This window comes from Anolis sagrei, chromosome 10 (genome assembly GCF_037176765.1).
Source record: "Anolis sagrei isolate rAnoSag1 chromosome 10, rAnoSag1.mat, whole genome shotgun sequence".
Classification (NCBI taxonomy): domain Eukaryota; kingdom Metazoa; phylum Chordata; class Lepidosauria; order Squamata; family Dactyloidae; genus Anolis; species Anolis sagrei.
Genome location: NC_090030.1, coordinates 10,288,548 through 10,305,729, shown reverse-complemented (window position 1 = coordinate 10,305,729; position 17,182 = coordinate 10,288,548). Strand labels below are relative to the sequence as shown.

The following is a 17,182-nucleotide window of genomic DNA, read 5'->3' as shown; positions in this document are numbered from 1 at the left end:
GACTGGCTTGTGCCAAAGTCTTTGCAGTTCGATCGTTAAATCCTCATATTGTGTCATCTTTTCCAGTTGTTTCTCTTCAATCCAGCTGTCACCTAGGATTGCGACATCAACAATCCATACTTTCACCTCACTACCTCTGAGGATGCTTGCCATGGATGCAGGCGAAACCTCAGGAGAGAATGCTTCTAGACCATGGCAATATAGCCCGAAAAAACCTACAACAACCCATTGATTCCGGCCATGAAAGCCTTCGACAATACAAATCCATACTTTGTTTTTAACACAATCGTGAGGTCAGGAGTGTTGTGCTCCAATACTCTGTTTAAATCCGGAAGTCCCAGAGTAGCTTGACGTGTTCATTCTCTGTAACTTTTTCCGGCTTGTGATCTCACCAGTTCTTTGTCACAGGTAGACTGTATTTGTGGCACAATGAATCACCTGAGCAACGTTGTTGTGCCTCTGCTTGTAGTCTGTCTGCGCGATCTTGCAGCAGCTCAGGATGTGATCCATTGTTTCATCTGCTTTCTTGCAGAGTCTATTATTATTATTATTATTATTATTATTATTATTATTATTATTATTTAGAAATAGAACTGGTGCATAACTATGGTGAAAGTGAATTTTAGGAACAATATTTTATTGTTAACCACTTTAACCCATTAGAAATAGCAAATGAATCTGTCACAAATTATTTCCAAACTGGTGGGATCTGCTTGTCCAAGCCTCAGGAAATGGCTCGCATCGCCTAGAAGGATATTGGGGGCAGCCCCTGTTTATTAAACAGCCTAATCTATTTCCAAGCAAACAAATAAGATAAATCCAGGATTAACCTGGAAGGACAAGAGAGGATCAGGAGAAGGAAGGCCGCCTTAATACGTGTGCATTTTCCTCAACACCTCAGAGTTGGAGAGAGCTCTCCTTTGAAAGGGTCTCTACAGAGTCAGGTTCCTGTTTAATTGGAAAGATTGTGACTTTTGGAAACACCAAAATTCATCATGTTGATGTTTGGCAAAACAGATTAGACAGGAAATTGGTAGAAGTGACTTCAATTAACCTTCTGAAACACGAAGTGAAGAGCTCATCAACCAGGAAAGATTTGTGAGCCGCTCAGCCATGGAAGAAACGTACCTGCTGAATGTGGAAGGCGTCAAGAAAAAGATTTTACATGGAGGTTGCGGAGCTCTTCCAAATTTCCAGGATGGAAGCAAGGTGAGTGGCTTTGAGAAACTGCAAGTCGCTTCTGGTGTGAGAGAATTGACTGTCTGTAAGGATGTTGCTCAGGGGACGCCCGGATGTTTTACCATCCTGTGGGAGGTTTCTCTCATGTCCCTACATGAGAAGCTGGAGCTGACAGGTGGGAGCTCACTCCGCTCTCAGGACTTGAACCGCTGATCTTTTGGTCAGCAGTCCTGCCGGCACAAGGATTTAACTCATTGCACTACCAGGACTGGGGCTGTTGGCCAATCTTCAGCTTTAACAACTATGCAACAATGGATCAAAGGAAATACAGCCACATCAGAGTAAAGTTTGGGATTTTAAAACATTTTTCTGGGAAATGCGGTCCAAAAATCCCACATTTTGGTTCAGAGCTGACATTCTCTTGAAATTTCTGGGGATCACCAGCAGACTGTGGTGGAAAACTGGGTGCTACGCTGGGCAGGAAAGGCTTGATTCTCTTTCCCTGCCTTTCAAAATGATCTATGAAAGCCTTGTTGCTGTCTTCTTCTTCTCCTCCTTTTCCTTCTCCTCCTCCTCCACCAACACCACCTTTTCCTCCTCCTTCTCCTCCTTCCTCCTCCTCCTCCTCCTCCTCCTTCCTACTCCCTCCTCCTTCTCTTTCTCCTTCTCCTCCTTCTCCTCTTTCTTCTCCTTCTCTTTCTTCTCCTTCTCCTTCCTTCTCCTTCTTCTCTTCCTCCTCCTTCTCCTTCCTTCTTCTCCTTCCTTCTCCTTCTCTTCTTCCTCCTCCTCCTCCCATCTTCTTCTCCTTCCTTCTCCTTCCTTCTCCTTTCCCCTTCCTTCTCATTCTTCTCCTTCTTCCTTCTCCTTCTCCTCCTCCTTCTCCTCCTCCTTCTTTCTCCCGCCTCCTTCTCTTTCTCCTCCTCCTCCTCCTTTTCTTCCTCCTCCTCCTTCTCCTTCCTTCTCCTCCTTCTTTCTCATTCTCCTTCTCTTCCTCCTCCTTCTCCTTCCGTCTCCTTCTCCTTCTCCTTCCTCCTTCTCCTTCTTTCTCATTCTCCTTCTCTTCCTCCTCCTCCTCCTTCCTTCTTCTCCTTCCGTCTCCTTCGCCTTCTCCTTCCTCCTCCTCCTCCTCCTTCCTCCTCCTCCTCCTTCCTCCTCCTCTCCTCCTCCTCCTCCCTCCTCCTCCTCCTCCCTTCTTCTCCTTCCTTCTCCTTCCCAGTAGTTTGGATCTGGACTAACTATAAGACCAAACCAGCATTCACCTTCACCTATTTTGCTGCAGGTGACCTTTCACTTCCAGACCCTGAAGGATGACTTTGAGCGAACAGTAATAGACGATAGCCGCCAGGCCGGCATCCCTATGGAGATTATTATTGGGAAAATGTTCAAAATCGAGGTGTGGGAGACCCTGCTAACTTCCATGCGGATTGGTGAGGTGGCCGAGTTCTGGTGCGATGCTGTGGTGAGTATCTGTGCTGATGAGATGTTCCCTGATGGCACAATGCTGCCTCTCATGCTGGGCACTTTGGCTACTCTTCATGATGCTTCTCCGTTCTGCAAGACAGGTATCAGGAAAGAAAACCTCACTATCCACTCCTCTGTTTCCTCAGCACACAGGGATGTACGCCTTGATCTCCAAGGGCATGAGGAAAATTGCAGAGGGCAAAGACCCTTTGGAAGGCCAAAAGCACCGCTGCGGGATGGGCAACATGTTCGACTATCACAGCACTGGCTACGCAGACTTGGACGAGCTGCAGAGGACCCCACAACCCCTCATCTTTATTATGGAGCTGTTTAGAGTGAGTTGGATTTGGAGTCGTACGTAAACGTGACCATTTTGCCTATTTAATGTATTGCTTAACAGTTTCATAACCATCTTCCATCCCGGCACAGAGCGTATAACTCATTTCAAACCAACAGCATAGTTTTAAAGTTTTCAACATTCACATTTAAATTGGAAAATAAAAATATATACATGATATATGGTCCTCCATAGGCACAGATTCAACCATCCATGGCTGTTATTCAAAAGGAAACCTTGATTCCACCATTTTATAGAATGGGACTCAAACATTGACGTATTTTGGTATCCATGCGGAGTTCTGAGACCAAACCCCATCAAATACTAAATCGGGTTGCTGTGAATTTTCTGGGCTGTATGGCTATGTTCCATAAGCATTTTCTCCTGACATTTCTCCTGCATCTATGGCAGATATTGTGAGGTACGTTGGAAACTATGCAAGGGTTTATATATATGTGGAATAATGTCCAGGGTGGGAGAAAAAACTCTTGTCTGCTTGAGGCAGGTGTGTATGCTTCAGTTGGGCACCTTGGTTAGCATTGATTAGCCTTTCAGTTTCAAGCTCTGGCTGTTTACTGCCTGGGGGAATCCTTTTTTGGGAGGTGTTAGCTGGCCCTGATTGAGCAAATTATTTTTTCCAAAAGGTTAATGGGCTGGTCCAGGTTCTTATGTTGGTTTCCTTTACTTACTTTACTCCCTTGTTGTCTGAGTAGGATAATCCTCCAGGGTGGGTCCGTAGGTGACTGTGGAGCCCTATACTTGATCTGCATGTTCTCCCGCAGTGAGGGCATTGGTTTTCAGGTGGAAGGCAGTCCCGGTCGGGATTGGCTTGACGCGCCTTCCTCTTGGCACGTTTCTCGCTTTCGCCCTCCATTTGTGCCTCTTCAAATTCTACAGCACTGCTGGTCACAGCTGACCTCCAGCTGGAGCGCTCAAGGGCCAGGGCTTCCCAGTTCTCAGTCTATGCCACCGTTTTTAAGGTTGGCTTTGAGCCCATCCTTAAGTCTCTTTTTCTGCTCACCAACATTTCTGGGTAGTTGTAGTATTTTTTCGGGCTAGATGGCCATGTTCTAGGGGCATTCTCTCCTGATGTTTCGCCTGCATCTATGGCAAGCATCTTCAGAGGTAGTGAGGTCTTGCCCACCAACATTCCATTTTCTTGAGTTCAGAGTAGAGCAACTGCTTTGGGAGACGGTGGTCGGGCATCCGGACAACGTGGCCAGTCCAGCAGAGCTGATGACGGAGAACCATCGCTTCAATGCTGGTGGTCTTTGCTTCTTCCAACACACTGACATTTGTCTACTTGTCTTCCCAAGAGATTTGCAGGATTTTTCAGAGGCAACTCTGTTGGAATCCTTTAACACAGAAGTATGGAGACATCGGCCCTGTGGATATGCTTGTCCGATGCTTCCAATTCTGCTGCCCACCAGAATGGCTCCTGACAGTGTTTATAGTTTTATCAGGGATTTTTTTTATTGAAAATAGTGGATACATGAATAGATTTTGCATCTAAATCATAAGCACTACCATCTGTTCTACCAGGTGGAGGACCCCACTTCCTACAAACGGGATACGTGGGCCATGACCAATGACGAGAAGCTGCTGGCAGTGCCGAAGTTGCACACCGAGGGCAACCGTCTGGTCCTTTCCAGGAAATTCAAGGAAGCAGCCGAGAAATACCAGGAAGCCGTCATCTGTTTGCGCAATGTGCAATCCAAGGTGAGAGCTGGTTCAAAATAAATTGCCAGGAACCAAAACTTCAGTCGTGTTTTACTTGCAAGTTGGAAGCTGTCAGAATTCCTTGCTCTGCCAGTAGATCTGTGATTCTCAAACCTTGGTCTTAGGACATTATCACATTGGGATATAATCCATTTATATCAGTATGCATCCTATATTATTTTAGGACTGGATACATAGTGTATTGAGACGGGATGCATACTTTCCTCATCATACCTGATTATTATGATTCTTACGATTTGAAAATACTGCGCTTTGACTCATCTCACCACGGAAGGCTGGCTCCTCCCAATCCATTCAAAATACCCCTTACATCACTCTATGTATTCTTGCTGATGGGATGTATACAGATTTTCCTATCACACACAAAAACAGCACTTCAGCAATGGAAGAACCCAGAGTATTTCAAAAACTACAATTAGAATTCCATCTGCAAATAATCCGTTTCTGCAACGCTTTGCAGTCGGATTCCAACGGAATACTGATGTGATTGGAGCAAACGTCGAAATCATTCTCAAACAGTCTCAGAATTGGAGTATTTCCAAATGTGATAAGGTCCCTATTCAACTCCCTAAACTCCCAGACTGTCAGGAATTCTGGGAACTGAAGTCCAAAATACACGGAGGGCCAAAGTTTGGCAACCACTGAGCTACATTTTCTTCTGTTGTTGTTTATTTAGTGTCAAGTTATCTTAAACTTATGGTGATCTCCAAGATACCCTCTAAAACAGTGGTTCTCAACCATCCTAATGCCGCGACCCCTTAAGACAGTTCCTCATGTTGTGGTGACCCCGAACCATAAAATTATTTTCATTGTTGCTTCATAACTGTAATTTTGCTACTGTTATGAATCTTAATGCACCGGGACTGTGACGCAGCTGGCTGGGAGTCAGCTGCACTAGGATCACTACTGACTGAAAGGTCATGAGTTCGAAGCCAGCTCAGGTCGGAGTGAGCTCTCAACCAAAATTGTGTAGCTTGTTGTTGACCTTTGCAGCCCGAAAGACAATTGCTTCTGTCAAGTAGGAAAATTAGGTACCAGTTTGTGGGGAGGCTATATTAACTGATTTACAAGGCCATAAAAAATCTCCAGGAAGTATGCAAAGAATGAGAAAGCAACAGCTCCCCTGGTGGCCAGACACTGGAAAGTTAAATAGCCTCTGAATGTCTGTCTATATATGTTGTGTGTCTATGGCATTGAATGTTTGCCATGTATATGTACATTGTAGTCCGCCCTGAGTCCCCTGCGGGGTGAGATAAATAATATAATGTAAATAAATAATTAATAAATAAATAATGTAAATATCTGATGTGCAGGATGTATTTTCATTCAGTGGACCACATTTGACACACATACCTGATACGGCCTAATTTGAATACTGGTGGGGTTGTGGGGGAATTATTTTGTCATTTGAGAGTTGTAGTGGCTGGGATTTATAGTTCACCTACAATCAAAGAGCATTCTGAACTCTATCAACGATGGAATTGAACCAAACTTGGCACACAGCCAACAGAAAATACTGAAAGAGTTTGGTGGGCTTTGATCTCGAGTTTGGGATTTGTAGTTCACCTAGATCCAGAGAGCACTGTGGACTCAAACAATGATGGATCCAGACCAAACTTGGCATGAATACTCAATATGCCCTAAATGTGAACACTGGTGGATTTTTGGGAAAATAGGCCTTGACTTTTGGGAATTGTAGTTGCTGGGATTTATAGTTAACCTACAATCAAACAGCACTCTAAACTCCACCAACGATGGAAATGAACCAAGCTTGGCAGACAGAACTCTCATGAAAATACTGGAAGGGTTTGGTGGGCTTTGATCTTGAGTTTTTGAGTTGTAGTTCACCTAAATCCAGGTAGAGCACTGTGGATTCAAACAATGATGGATCTGGACCAAATTTGGCATGAATATTCAATATGCCCAAATGTGAACGCCAGTGGAGTTTGGGGAAAATAGACCTTGACATTTGGGAGTTGCAGTTTCTGGGATTTATAGTTCACCTACAATCAAAGAGCATTCTGAACCCCACCAACAATAGAATTGGACCTAACTTTCCACAGAGAACCCAGATGACCAACAGAAATTACTGATGGTCTTTGGTGACCGCTCTGACCCCCTCTGGGGTGGAGAAACGCTGCTCTAAAGGTATCTTGGAGGTCACCATAAGCCCTGCTTAGGTCTTGTGAACTCAGGGCTGGAGCCTCCTTGATTGAGTCTTTTCACCAGAACCATCTTCCTCTTCTCCTAAGCATTCATGTTCATATATAGAGAGACAAGGGTTCTTCTGCGTTGGGGTTCATCCCAGAGATGTTCTTTCTTTCTTGGGTGGTGTCAGATTTGACAGATTTCCTTGATTTCCAGGAATGCGTGTTGTGCTAGGCCCAGTATCACCCTTGTGTCTTCTTTCTTGGATGGTCTCAACAGGAGAAGCCATGGGAAGAGGACTGGCTGAAGTTAGAGAATCTCATCACGCCTCTAGTACTCAACTATTGCCAATGCCAACTGGAGCTGGGAGAGTATTACGAAGTGCTGGAACACACCACCGATCTTCTCCAGAAGAACAACAGTGAGTTCCCCTGCCTATTTGCATTCCAGTCCAGCCCTTTTCCTGTTCTGGGACTCAGGGCGGCTTACAAAAGGCACAATTCGATGCCAGCACAACAAGGTAAAAATAAAACATATATAAACAGCAATTAAAACAATTAAAACAATTAAAACAATCCATTATACACCACACTCCCTAAAAACCAATCTAATGCTCAACGTTTGCCAGCTCAGAGTCTGTGAATTCAATTCCACATTGTTGAATCTGTCAGTTCTAGTCGTCGCTTGTCCTTTGTCCATCTGCCAGATTCCCCGAAAGCCTGGTCCCAAATCCATGTTTTTAATTTCCTTCTAAAAGAGAGGAGGGATGTCGATGACCTAATTTCCCCAGGGAGTGAATTCCACAGGTGAGGGGCCACCACCGAGAAGGCCCTGCTCCTCGTCCCCACCAACCTCACTTGTGATAGAGGTGGGGCTGAGAGCAGGGCCTCCCCAGAAGATCTTAAGCTCCGAGGCGGGACGTAGAGGGAGATGCGTTCGGACAGATACGCTGGGCCAGAACCGTATAGGGTTTTGTAGGTCAAAACCAGCACTTTGAATTGTGCTCAGAATTGGATCGGCAGCCAGTGGAGCTGACATAGCAGAGGGGTGGTATGCTCCCTGTATGACGTTCTGGCTGCTGCCCGCTGGACTAATTGAAGTTTCCGAACAGTCTTCAAAGGCAACCCCACGTAGAGTGCATTGCAGTAATCTATTCGGGATGTAACAAGAGCATGGACCACTGTGACCTTGGAGGTGTCTATGGACAACGCCGGCTCTTCGGCTTAGAAATGGAGATGAGCACCACACCCCAGAGTCAGACATGACTGGACTAAATGTCAGGGAAATACCTTTACCTTAATATAGTATAAAATATAATAATAATAATAATAATAATAATAATAATAATGCATTTACATATAATATGTATAATATGTATAATACTACTACTAATAATCCAATATTATAATTATATATTATATATTTAATATTACATGTAATATTACTAATAATATTACGGTATAATGCTATAGTGCAATATAGTAATATATAATACTGATATGATGCTATGCTAATAATATTGTATGCATATGAGCACAGTATTTTCCAGTCATAAGAATCATAATAATCAGATGTGATGGGGAGAGTATGCATCCCGTCTCAATATGGTATGCATCCAGTTCTAAAAAAAATATGGGATGCATCAGACCATCCTAAATGCTTATCTTCTCTTTGTAACAGTTCTCAACAATGTTGTGCAAACAAACCCATATCTCCATCCAATTCGACATTTATATAAACAGATTCTATCCCAATGTAGAATCATAGAGTTGGAAGAGACTTCGTGGGCCATCCAGCCCAACCCCATTTTACCAAGAAGCAGGAAAATCTCATTCAAAACACCCCCATCCAGCCTCTGTTTAAAAGCCTCCAAAGAAGGAGCCTCCACCACACACTGGGGCAGAGAGTTCCACTGCTGAACAGCTCTCTCACGCAGTCAGGAAGTTCTTCCTCATGTTCAGGTGGAATCTTCTTTCTTGTGGTTTGAAGCCATTGTTCCATGTCTTAGTCTCCAGAGCAGCAGAAAACAAGCCTGTTCACTCCTCCCTATGACTTCCCATCATATATTTATATATGGCCCTCATCATATCTCCTCTCAGCCTTCTCTTCTGCAGGCTAAACATGCCCAGCTCTTTAAGCTGCTCCTCATAGGGCTTGTTCTTTTCAGATAAGGTCCTTTATGAGATTTGTTTCATAGGAACGAATTACATTTGCTCTTTTCTAGAAAACGTGAAGGCCTATTTCAAGAGGGCAAAGGCCCACGCTGCTGTCTGGAACGAGAAGGAGGCCCGGATGGACTTTGCGAGGGTGGCCCAGCTGGACCCGTCTTTGGCCGCTGCTGTGAGGAAAGAGCTACGGATTTTGGGGGAGAGGATGAGGCAGAAGCACGTGGAAGACCGCAAGAGATACCAAGGTCTCTTCCAGCCCTCTTCTCAAGGGGAAACCAAGGAGAAAGTGGTGGAAGAGAGCGAAGAGAGAAAGGAAGAACTCCCTGATGATGGACACCAGACAGAGACGGATGAAAGGAAGGAAGATGCCTTCTTAGGGCCAAAGAGAGAGGGTGAAGAGATGAGTGTGAGGAATGGAGAAACAGTGGAAGGAAGCAAAGAGGAGGAAAAGAATGGATCCCCAGAGAATCCAAGCAGAAATGACACCGATGAAGCTTCCCTTCAGAAAGAAATTGAGGTCAAAACAGGAATTGAAGAACCAGAAGAACAAGGAAAAGTTCAGAGTTGTTCTAAAGATGATATTACCAATGGGGAAACCTCTGAGAACGATGCTGGGCATCACCAGTCAAGCAAAGAAGGAGAAAATAGAGAAACAGAGGAATATCAAAGGAGACAAGCAGATTCTCCAGCACTGAAGGGAGAGGCAGAAAGAACAGGTGTCCATGTTGTGTCTAAAGGAGTTGTGAGAGCTCCAGGAATTGCAACAAACAGCATAGGAAAGGAAGTCATGGAAGGATGTTGTGATGGTGGAGAAGGAGAAGACATCAACCCCAGCAGCCAATTTAGGGTTCAGGACAGTGTTGGCTTTGAAGAAGAGAATAATAAGGAAGGAGCAAGAGAGGAGAGTTCTGAGGAAAGCCATGGAGGAGATCCCTTCCTTCAGGTCCAAGAAGAAGGTCCAAAGAAGGAACCAGAGGCATCGGCGGAGCTGAATTTGAAGGAAGAGGCAACCCGTGGCAAGGAAAAGGATGAAGAGCCATGCAAAGTTCATTCTGCTGCAGAGAATGATGAGTGGAGAGAAGACACAGAGTCGGAACAGGCAAAAAGAGAGACTGGCAACCATTCACAGTCTGGAAAGGAAATGTGTGGGTCTGCTCAGTGTGAGGCCAACATAGAAGGCAATGGGATGGTAGATGGAGATGATGGGAGAGGAACACTAGAAGGCAACATGAGCATCAGAGTGGAGGACTCCAAGCAAGAAAGGGATGATATTCAGGGCAAAATAGATGGAGATGGACAGAAAGAGTTGGCCAAAGATGGGTCCAGCATTGAATTACAAGGAGAGATACAAGGGGACGAGACAAAACAAGGATGCTTTAAAGAAGAGATGAACTCCAGGAGAGAGATGAAGATGGAGAAGAGCTCTGTATCAGGACAGGAAGGTTCACAAGCCACTTGGGAAGGGCTAAAGGAAAGCCTGGAAATGCATTTGGATGAAGACTGTTTCCAGGGGAATGATGAAAGGTCAGAAATTGGCACAAAAGAAAAGAAATGAGCATCGAGCATAGAGGTGGCTTGGCCTGGAACTATAAATACGTTGAATGTTTTCGTCCTGAGGGAGACTAACCTAGAGAAGCAAGGTGGGCAAAATAAAAGTTGTCGAAGGCTTTGATGGCTGGAATCACTGGGTTGTTGTAGGTTTTTTGAACTATATGGTCATGTTCTAGAAGCATTCTCTCCGGACCTCACAACCTCTGAGGTTGCTTGCCATAGATGCAGGCAAAATGTCAGGAGAAAATGCTTCTAGAACATGGACATATAGCCTGAAAAACCCACAACAACCCAAAAGAGAAGTTGGCAACACCTGCAGACATTTCCATGTCTGTTGATGAGCAATTTTTGCAGAAATGTTTGGTTTGGCTTCTTGTGAAATGGCAAGTTGGCATTAACACCTGTAAATCTGCCAATTTGTGGATTGGGGCACAGAAAGAAAGAGAATATCCAACGTACTACACTACATTGTTTAAGGCTTTAATGGCCGGAATCACTGGATTGTTGTGTGTTTTCCGGGCTGTACGGCCATGTTCCAGAAGCATTCCCTCCTGACATTTTGCCTACATCTATGGCAGGCATTTTCAGAGGTTGTATCATAAAAACAACCTCAGAGACCTCACAACCTCTGAGGATGCCTGCCATAGATGTAGGCAAAACGTCAGGAGGGAATGATTCTGGAACATGGCCATACAGCCCGGAAAACACACAACAACCCATATTACACTATGTGACACATTTGTTTTGTTCCTGGGCTATTAATGTCTTTTCCTAATTGGTTGTATCATAAAAACAGATGCACCCTGAGCCCCAAGTTCCATGCATTTTGCAATAAGGTGGTTTCCCTTGGTTTGCAGCCACCTGCCTATCATCGTTGGGTTTTTTTTAGTTCCGCCCCTTTCCCCAGGGTTCAGGAAAGAAAGGGAGCCATTTTAGCTCAGTCTTACAGTTGAAAGCTTAGCTACAGGACGTGAATCAGCTTCACCTGTAGAGAAGCTTCGTTTCTTACGAAATTCCAGGGGAAAACAGTTCAAAAGGACTCCAGCTGGAGAATCTACACAGAGACTTTGGCCTGGTAAGGACCTCTCATGGCAGCTATAATGCAAATTGGAACCGGGTGTAGGGGCCCCACGCCAGCAAAGCCTAAATACAGATTGCCCAAGGAGGGGTTAAAAAGGGTTTTCCTCTTAAAGAAAAGAAACAGTTAAAGAAACAGTTCACGAAGCCAATTGCCTGTCCCTTGTGGACTAGATTAAGAAAGCCACCAGTTGATTCAAAGCCTTTAAGTATTTGTTTGACCTGTTGAAGATCTGAGAAGTATTTGATTAATTTGTTGAAGACCTAAGCAATAATAAACTTTTCAAGCTTCTAAAGCAGTGGTTCTCAACCTTCCTAATGGCGTGACCCCTTAATACAGTCCCCCATGTTGTGGTGACCCCCAACCATAATATTGTTTTCATTGCTACTTCATAACAGTCATTTCACTACTGTTATAAATCATAATGTAAATATCTGATATGCAGGATGCATTTTCATTCACTGGACCAAACTGGGCACAAATACCCAATACACCCAAATGTGAATGCTAGTGGGGTTGGGCGAGGATTGATTTTGTAATTTGGGAGTTGTAGTTGCTGGGATTTATAGTTCACTTATAATCAAAGAGCATTCCGAACTCCACCAGCGATGGATTTGAATCAAACTTGACTCCCATGACCAATGGAAAACATTGGAAGGGTTTGATGGGCATTGACCTTGAGTTTGGGAGTTGTAGTTCACCTATATCCAGAGAGCACTGTGGACTCATGCGATGGTGGATCTGGACCAAACTTGGCATGAATACTCAATATGCCCAAATGTGAACACTGGTGGAAAATAGATCTTGACATTTGGGAGTTGTAGTTGCTGGGATTTATAGTTCATTACAATCAAAGAACATTCTGAACTCCACCAACCATAGAATTGGCTCAAACTTCCCACATGGAATCCCCATGACCATTAGAAAATACTGTGTTTTCTTATGGTCTTTGGCGACCCCTCTGACACCCCCTCGCGACCCCCTCAGGGGTCCCGACCCCCAGGTTGAGAAACACTGTTCTAAAGAGTTTTGTATAGGAAAATCCTTAGGGCCTCTTAGCTGAGGCACCCTGGCTTCCTGCTGGGCACAAAGAGCACGTCCTGTTCAAAAGCCAATTGCTATAGGCCCAGCGCGTGACAGCACAGAGGACCTTCTTATAGCAGCACAAGAGGCACTCCAACTGCTTCTGGTCAAAGGACATTTGGTATAATGCCAAGTTTTTAACTTTGTTTGTGTTTTTAAATACATTGCAACTGTACCCTCAATTTGCTTCTGACATGATAAATAAATAAATCACGTTGTGTGCGAATCCAGTATTTTTCTTGTACCAAAATAAAGGTTTGTTGTCATATCCAATATTTTTTTTCTTGTACCGAAATAAAGGTTTGTGATTGTATTTTTTTTTAAAAGGTTCTCTTTATTTCCAAACCTACTACATTATACAAAACACTCAAGCGATAGAAGGAAGAAGGAAGAACTTTGTGGGTCCACAATGCCCAGTAAAAAATAGGGATATGTTATAGGGTTCCGCAGGAAAAGCCATATTTTCTGAACGGTTCCATGACTGAAAATGTTTGGGAACCGGTGACCTAGGGGACATGTTTGTTTGTTTATTTGTTGTTTGAAAACTTTTTTTAGAAATAACTACAACAGTGATCAGTTAAAGGCTCAGACGTCAGTCGAAATAGGGTAATTCCTTGGCAGAAAGCACTGGCATGTGCCCACTGAGAACATTCTTGGCTCGCATGAAAAGGTTTGCCATTATGGAATTCTTAACAGAATGTTCTTTCCGTAGCAAACACACTGCATTCCTTCTTCTTGAACAGCCTAAACAGTGACATTCATATACAGCTACTATGACACCAACCAGCCCACTCCATTTAGCACTCTTCTTACCCTTATGGGAGCCTACGAAATGCTCGACATCCAAGACCACAACCTACACACGACGTACGACGTGCTGCAAGAACCTCCACAACCTACGGGGCTTTCGACATACGTAACATTCCTGTCAAACCACATTGCTGACACAGAGAGTGGGCAAGGCCATAGCACCACCGACCACGAAGAAAGCAAAACCCTAGAAGTAAAAAAATTGTTAGTTTGTACTGCAAATGTACAAGTTGAAAGAGGTTATAAAATTAAATAGTACTTACATACTTAGGCAATCCCTCGTTGGCCGAGTAGGATAGTTTTCCAGGATCAGTATTCTTGTGGATCCATAGGTGACTGTGGAGCCCTATTCTCGATCTGTATCTTCTCCCGCAGTGAGGGCATTGGTTTCCAGGTGGAAGGCGGTCTCGGTCAGGGTTGGCTTGACGCGCCTTCCTCTTGGCACGTTTCTCTCTTTCACCCTCCGTTCGTGCCTCTTCAAATTCTGCAGCACTGCTGGTCACAGCTGACCTCCAGCTGGAGTGCTCAAGGGCCAGGGCTTCCCAGTTCTCAGTATCAATGCCAGAGTTTTGAAGGTTGGCTTTGAGCTCATCTTTAACTCTCTTTTCCTGCCCACCAACATTCTGTTTTCCGTTCTTGAGTTCAGAGTAGAGCAACTGCTTTGGGAGATGGTGGTCGGGCATTCAGACAATGTGGCCGGTCCAGTGGAGTTGATATTACCTTAGCCATCCTTCACCATGTCTTATGCCAATTTTGCAGTGTAAAGACACCACTCGCAACCACGGTACACAACACCAAGACTGCTGCCAACAGTCTTGGACAGCTTAGGCTACTATGGCATAGACACTGAGAATTGGGAAGCCCTGGCCCTTGAGCGCTCTAACTGGAGTTCAGCTGTTACCAGCAATGCTGTGGAATTTGAAGAGGCACAAATGGAGGGTGAAAGAGAGAAACATGAAAAGAAGGAGCATCAAACCAACCCTGACCAGGACTTCTTTCCTCCTGGAAACCGATGTCCTCACTGTGGAAGAACATGTGGGTCAAGAATAGGGTTCTACAGTCCAAGGCCAAGACACTACACCTGGAAGGCCATCATACCCAGACAATGAAGGATCGCCTAAGTAAGTAAGCAAGCAAGTAAGTACACAACACGACATTCAACAACATGGAGATCCTGAAATACACTTGATTCGAAGCCTGCTCCTACAATCTGTTTTTGCATCACAGAATGGGAACGTATCAACGCCTAGCACCTCAACTCCGCAAGCACAGATACTTGCTATACAGCAGACTAGCCAACCTTAAAATACTTTAATAGTTGATTACAAACCGCTTTTTACTCTATGAGCTTATCATACAGAGCCTCAAAACAGAGTAAAGAATAAACACTAGCTTCGGAGGATTCAGAATTCTGTACAATCAGCTGATCACTTGTGCCAAACCGGGAGTGAAACCCTAGCTGATTAGCTTGTGATTGTGACCTGCATCTGTCACACCTTGAAGGGGAGAAAAGGGAAAGAAGGCAAATGCTTTTATGCATTTTCAAAGGCTTTCATGACCGGAATCACTGGGTTGTTGTGTGTTACCTTGGCTGTATGGCATTGTTCCAGAAGCATTCTCTCCTGACATTTCACCCACATCTATGGCAGGCATCATAGAATCATAGAGTTGGTACAGATGCCGTGGACCATCCAGTCCTGTCAAGAAGCAGGAATCGCATTCAAAGCACCCCTGACAGATGGCCATCCAGCCTCTGCTTAAAAGCCTCCAAAGAAGGAGCCTCCACCTCCACCTGAGCATCCTCAGACCTCTGGGGATGCCTGCCATAGATGTGGGCAAAACACCAGGAGAGAATGCTTCTGGAACATGGCCATACAGCCCGGAAAACTCACAGCAACCCACAAATGGTTTTGAGTTAAATAAGAAACGGATGTAGTGCATCATCTGCCAACCTCCCAGAGTGTTCCAGATGAGTAAACAACTGAACAACTGTGACCAAATTATGTCTAAAGAGTAGAAAAATGTGGTTAAGTAATAATCACAGGGCTCACCACAAGCCTCCCAACGCACATAATTAGGAGCTGACCCTAACATAGTTTCTAGTGCTTCTCTATCCTAAATGCCAAGCTTCTACCCTTTCCCCTTCTGCTTGTAGTCAACTACAAGTCCTGGTCCTTGAGCGCTCCAGTTGGAGGTCAGCTGTGACCAGTAGTGCTATAGAATTTGAAGAGGCACGAATGGAGGGTGAAAGAGAGAAACGTGCCAAGAGGAAGGCACGTCAAGCCAACCCTGACTGGGACCGCCTTCCATCTGGAAACTGATGTCTTCACTGCTGGAGAACATGCAGGTCAAGAATAGGGCTCCACAGTCACCTACAGACCCATCGCCAGAACACCGACCTCGGAGGACCATCATCCTCGGACTACAAGGGATCGCCTAAGTAAGCAAGTAACTAGGTATGTTGAACTGGTCTTCCTGCCTTGCTTGCAATCACTTGGCCTCCATGCCTTCCTCTTAAATAAGTGGTTCTCAACCTGTAGGTCCCCAGATGTTCAATTCCCAGAAATCCTAACAGCTGGTAAACTGGCTGGAAATTCTGGGAGTTGTAGTAGGCCAAAATATCTGGGGAGTCACGGATTGAGAACCACTGGATTAGGTGGACAAATGAGACCATAACAGACCATAGTGTCTAACAGTCTGCCACAATGACCAAGCATCAAGAGCTTCCCCATCATAAGTTGGAAGAGACCCCAAGGGTCATCCAGTCCAACCCCATTGTGCCAGGCAGGAACACACAATCAACTCACCCCCAACAGGTAGCCATCCAGCCTCTGCTAAAAATGTAACTCCAGAAAAGACTTTCACAGATTCCAAAGCAGGATATTCTACTGCTAAACAGCTTATACCAGGGGTCCTCAAACTAAGGCTCGCGGACTGGATATGGCCCTCCAAAGTCATTTACCCAGCCCTCGCTCAGGGTCAATCTAAGTCTGAAATGACTTGAAAGCACACAACGACAACAACAACAATCCTATCTCATCTGCCAAAAGCAGGCTCACACTTCCCACTGAAATACTAATAAGTTTATATTTGTTAAAATTGTTCTTCATTTTAATTATTTTATTGTTTTAAAAAAAAATTTGTACTACAAATAAGATATGTGCAGTATGCATAGGACGTGGCACAGTGGGTTAAACCCCTGTGCCAGCAGAAAACCGACAGGTCGCAGGTTCGAATCCGGGGAGAGGCAGATAAGCTCCCTCTATCAGCTCCAGCTCCTCATGCGGGGACATGAGAGAAGCCTCCCACAAGGATGATAAAAACATCAAATCATCCAGGCATCCCCTGGGCAACGTCCTTGCAGACGGCCAATTCTCTCACATCAGAAGCAACTTGCTCCTGACATGACAAAAAAAACCTTTTTTTTTCAAATTATAATCTGGCCCTCCAGCAGTTTGAGGGATTGTAATCTGGCCCTCTGTTTAAAAAGTTTGAGGACCCCTGGCTTATACCATCAGGAAGTTCTTCCTTGTCTCTGTTCAGAAAAACCGCAACTATCCAGAAGGACTGAAATATTGTATTCTGTCAAGAAAGAGCTGATTCTGTCTGGTGGGATTTCGGTTGGGC

General features: G+C 44.7%; 1 protein-coding gene across 1 annotated transcript; it reads left to right on the top strand.

Annotated features, from left to right (window-relative positions):
- Positions 1–852: 852 nt before the first annotated feature.
- Positions 853–13,058, top strand: LOC132763036 (uncharacterized). The gene is made up of 6 exons (XM_060756360.2): positions 853–1,209; positions 2,459–2,638; positions 2,787–2,975; positions 4,520–4,696; positions 7,145–7,286; positions 9,090–13,058. The coding sequence occupies exons 1-6, from the start codon at positions 1,114–1,116 to the stop codon at positions 10,586–10,588; spliced, it is 2,283 nt and encodes a 760-aa protein (XP_060612343.2). The 5' UTR covers positions 853–1,113; the 3' UTR covers positions 10,589–13,058.
- The last annotated feature ends 4,124 nt before the right edge of the window (positions 13,059–17,182 follow it).

What these genes read in the sequence shown, in the direction of transcription:
- LOC132763036 (XM_060756360.2), top strand. Translation starts at nt 1,114, where the DNA reads ATGGAAGAAACGTACCTGCTGAATGTGGAAGGCGTCAAGAAAAAGATT. An exon ending in TGCGCAATGTGCAATCCAAG is followed by an intron (nt 4,697 to 7,144) that starts GTGAGAGCTGGT and finishes TGGTCTCAACAG; the next exon opens with GAGAAGCCATGGGAAGAGGA. An exon ending in TCTTCTCCAGAAGAACAACA is followed by an intron (nt 7,287 to 9,089) that starts GTGAGTTCCCCT and finishes GCTCTTTTCTAG; the next exon opens with AAAACGTGAAGGCCTATTTC.